This window comes from Procambarus clarkii, unplaced genomic scaffold, assembly GCF_040958095.1.
Source record: "Procambarus clarkii isolate CNS0578487 unplaced genomic scaffold, FALCON_Pclarkii_2.0 HiC_scaffold_234, whole genome shotgun sequence".
Lineage (NCBI taxonomy): Eukaryota > Metazoa > Arthropoda > Malacostraca > Decapoda > Cambaridae > Procambarus > Procambarus clarkii.
Genome location: NW_027189267.1, coordinates 370,875 through 374,578, shown reverse-complemented (window position 1 = coordinate 374,578; position 3,704 = coordinate 370,875). Strand labels below are relative to the sequence as shown.

The window sequence follows — 3,704 nt, the reverse complement described above, 5'->3', positions numbered from 1 at the left end:
GATCTCTCTTCATCACGAGCTGAGCAAGCATAACAAGGAGCTGGTAATCCTCAAACGTCCCACTGCTGTTACCCCATCAATGGTACCCCTCCCGATTGATGATCCCAGAGGAGAGGGTGATAGTAAAACTATCACCCTAGAAGCAGTGGTGGGGGAGGGAGCCACCACCCCAGGAAGCTCTTCTTGTTCTACACCACCAGCGCCACCACCACCTACCCCCAGGAAGAAGACACATCTACAAGAGTACTCATCCAGCTCCACCTCCACCACCGCTCCACCTCCATCCACAACATCTACCACAGCCAAACGACGGATCGAAACCACTATCGACTTCGACACCCACACAAATCATCGAATTGACACCATCCTCGATGGAGAGTCACGGGAAATATTCCTGTTATCCTCCCCCCCCCCCCGAAAAAACAACAAAAGCTGTAACCATCCCCCAGAAAAGAAGAGGTGGCAGCACCACCACCGACAGTAACAGCAGCAGCAGTACCACCATCTACAGCAGCTCCAGCGGTGGTGACAGCGGTAGCAGCAGCAGAAGCAGCACCAACAACTGTGGCACTGGTGTCAGTAGTACCAACAGCTCCAGCACCGGTGGCGGCAGCGGCAGCAGTACCACCAACTACAGTGGCTCCAGCGGTGGCAGACGCAGCAGCAGTACCATCAACGGTGGCAGTTGTGTCAGCGGTACCAACTGCTCCTGCTGCGGCGGCAGCCGCAGCAGCGGCGACAGCAGCAGCAACAGCTGCTGTTCTTTATATGTAATTTGATGAGGGAATAATTCCCCTGTTGTAGTTCTTTAAAAAACTAATATTTCCTTTGTAGATTAATAAAGTAAAATATAAGTAATGATGTTTTATTGCCCCCCCCCCAATCAGTACATAAGTGAACAATGGCCGAGGAACATTACATATACCTTACTAGTCTCGACCAAGAAGATATATACAACAACACAAGTTCAGCATTTACAAACACCATCCCAACACTACATTTAAACCCTTCCATTAAACATGAAGTGGCCTTAGTCAACATACTCCCACCCAGGCGAATTAATGCCATCATCAAAGATGAGGGGGAGTCTGGCATAGACGTCTATGCTACTTTTAAACGAGGAACTCTTTCTAAAAGCCCAGAACACCTAATTTATACCTTCCTCCCCAAAATCAACATATTATCCAGAAACATCACATTCATCACGGGTGAGCTTAGCCGGCAAATAATCACCGACATGAAACTAAGTTTCAGGAGTGATTTCAAAATATACTTCTCAGAAAGAGAACCAATCCTCACCTATGACCAATCCTTAGTGCAAGTATTACTAGCTTCAACTCTTAACAATGAAGATACTGGTTCGTTATATTCTCTCAGCCTTCAATTTAAACACAGAGTAGCTAATGTACTTGGTTTTGACAGCAGTCGCAAATACACCATTTATCATGCAAAAACAGATGACATTACAACAGCCTCCAAGGTCGTGGCCTCATTCCCCCAGACAATGACGGAGGTTGTGACTATTTACTCATTTATAGTGACGTCATCGAGCCGGATCGATACGGGGGCAAATTGTAAATATCTTAGATGCAAACAATTATCATGACTCATATTCTAGAGGAGTTCATCCCCTGTGGTGTTTGTGTGTTACTGAGGAAGTCTTGGTTGTAGGGTTGATGTAAAGTCATGACTTGGTTACTGACTTTAATACTTAATATGATTACATGACTAGTAGCTACCAAGCTTGGCGGGCGTCCTGTACGCTCTTTGTTTACCTCCAATCTCTCTCTCTGGCGTCCCAGCCGCCGCACATAGAAAACGGATGGTACCATTTTCTGTGAACATGACATCCCTCCTTTTCTTTAAAAAGAATGAATACAGGATGTCTACCATGCTTGTAGCACAAAGCAAAGTTATTGACACAAAGTAAGTTATTACCATATCAAGAGATACTGCATACATTTAACATTAATTAAGCACACAAAGAATTTAAACAACTTAATCTTTTCCACAAAGGATTTCAATGTTAAAAATACATATGCAATGTTAAACAAACATGAAAGAAACTGTAATACAAAGTTACAAAATATTGAATGAGATATCTGCATTATTCAAACAATATTAAATTTAGTTTAGCATAATAAGTAAATACTTTTCATTACATAGGAACACAATTAATCATCAAATCGTGTAGGGCGTTTAACATGACGTTTAGGACGAGAGTCCTTAAATGCAATAACATCCCTTGATGAATTGTTTGTCGGGTTATAACTATTTTTTTCTTTTTCTTTTGCACGACTTTGCACTTCATCATTTTCTACACTAGTTGGAATCACTTTGAAATAAGCCATATTACGTGTTATACTATGATCTCTATTACTAGCTGTTACCATAGTTCCTTTTACACTAATCACTTTATATGGTTTTGTATCATACGGCATATCTAACTTTCCCTCTTTTTTCTTTTTAACGAGAACAGTGTCACCAACCTTATGAACTGTTCCTTTGCACGTTGATCATGAGCAATTTTCATTTTGCCCTTGGCTAGTGCATCCTTCTGAGCGAGACGTTTATCCGTTACCTCGGCTGGCATGACGGGTAGTGCGATTCTCATAGGACGTCCAAATAAAAGTTCGCCAGGCGACTTGCCCAGTGTTCCATGTGGTGTTGCACGGTAGTTCCTGAGAAAAGCATACATAGCTTGTTTCCAGGATCGTCCTTCGGCATGAGCACAGCGTACCGCTTTCATGAGAGGTTGCATGAATCTCTCAACTTCTCCATTTGCTTGAGGATGTAGTGGCATCACACGGCGGTGTTTGAATCCAATATGCTCAGCAAAGTTGACAAAGTCTTGTCCATTGAATGGCGGTCCATTGTCCGTCTTGACAACTTCAGGAATGCCAAAGTTTGAAAAGATCTTGTCAAGTTTCGGGATGACGGCCTTTGCAGATGTGGAATTGATGATTTCTACTTCTGGATAACGTGAGTGATCATCAATGACTACCATCAAGTACTCTCCAGTTGGTAGTGGTCCGCAGAAGTCCATTGATACTTCCGTCCATGGTGCAGCAGGTAGTGGTGAAGGTTGTAGAGGTGTTGGTCTTGAAGTATCCACTGCAGCTTGGCAAGGGACACAGGCATCATGCATATCCTTTGCTTGACGATCAATGCCAGGAAACCACACCTTTTCTCGTAGCAGCTGTTTCGTCCTAACAAGACCTTGGTGTCCTTGATGTGCAAGCTTCAGAGCACGTTGCTGGAGAACAGCTGGAATCACGATACGAGTACCTCGCAGCACAGTGTCGCATTGTTGCGTAACACTTAATTCTGTCTGGATGCGTTCAAGTGCTTTGAATGCATCTTGGTCAACTCCTGAGGGTGGGATGCGTGGAAACTTTTTCTTAGTCAATGCATCCACTGTTGCTTGCAGAGTTGGGTCCTCTAGGGTTGCAGTACGGATTTCATCAAGAGTAAGAGCCTTAGGGACTGCATCACAGGTTACAGAGTGTACATATTCCTCGGCAACTTGCTGATGCTTGGTGATGGTGAAACTGTTGGCAGGATGTCGACTGATGTAATCAGCGGGATTGCCTGCACCCGGCTTGTATTTCACCGTAAAGTTGTATGGTTGCAGACGAAGAGCCCATCTCTCAATGCGAGCTGGTGGTTTGGACTTTGGATTATTGAAGATGGTCTCCAACGGT

General features: G+C 44.0%; 1 protein-coding gene across 1 annotated transcript; it reads left to right on the top strand.

Annotated features, from left to right (window-relative positions):
- Positions 1-371: 371 nt before the first annotated feature.
- Positions 372-779, top strand: LOC138361184 (sericin-1-like). The gene has a single exon (XM_069320620.1). The coding sequence runs from the start codon at positions 372-374 to the stop codon at positions 777-779; it is 408 nt and encodes a 135-aa protein (XP_069176721.1).
- The last annotated feature ends 2,925 nt before the right edge of the window (positions 780-3,704 follow it).

Excerpts from the sequence above, each read along its gene's own strand:
- LOC138361184 (XM_069320620.1), top strand. The coding sequence starts at position 372 with ATGGAGAGTCACGGGAAATATTCCTGTTATCCTCCCCCCCCCCCCGAA.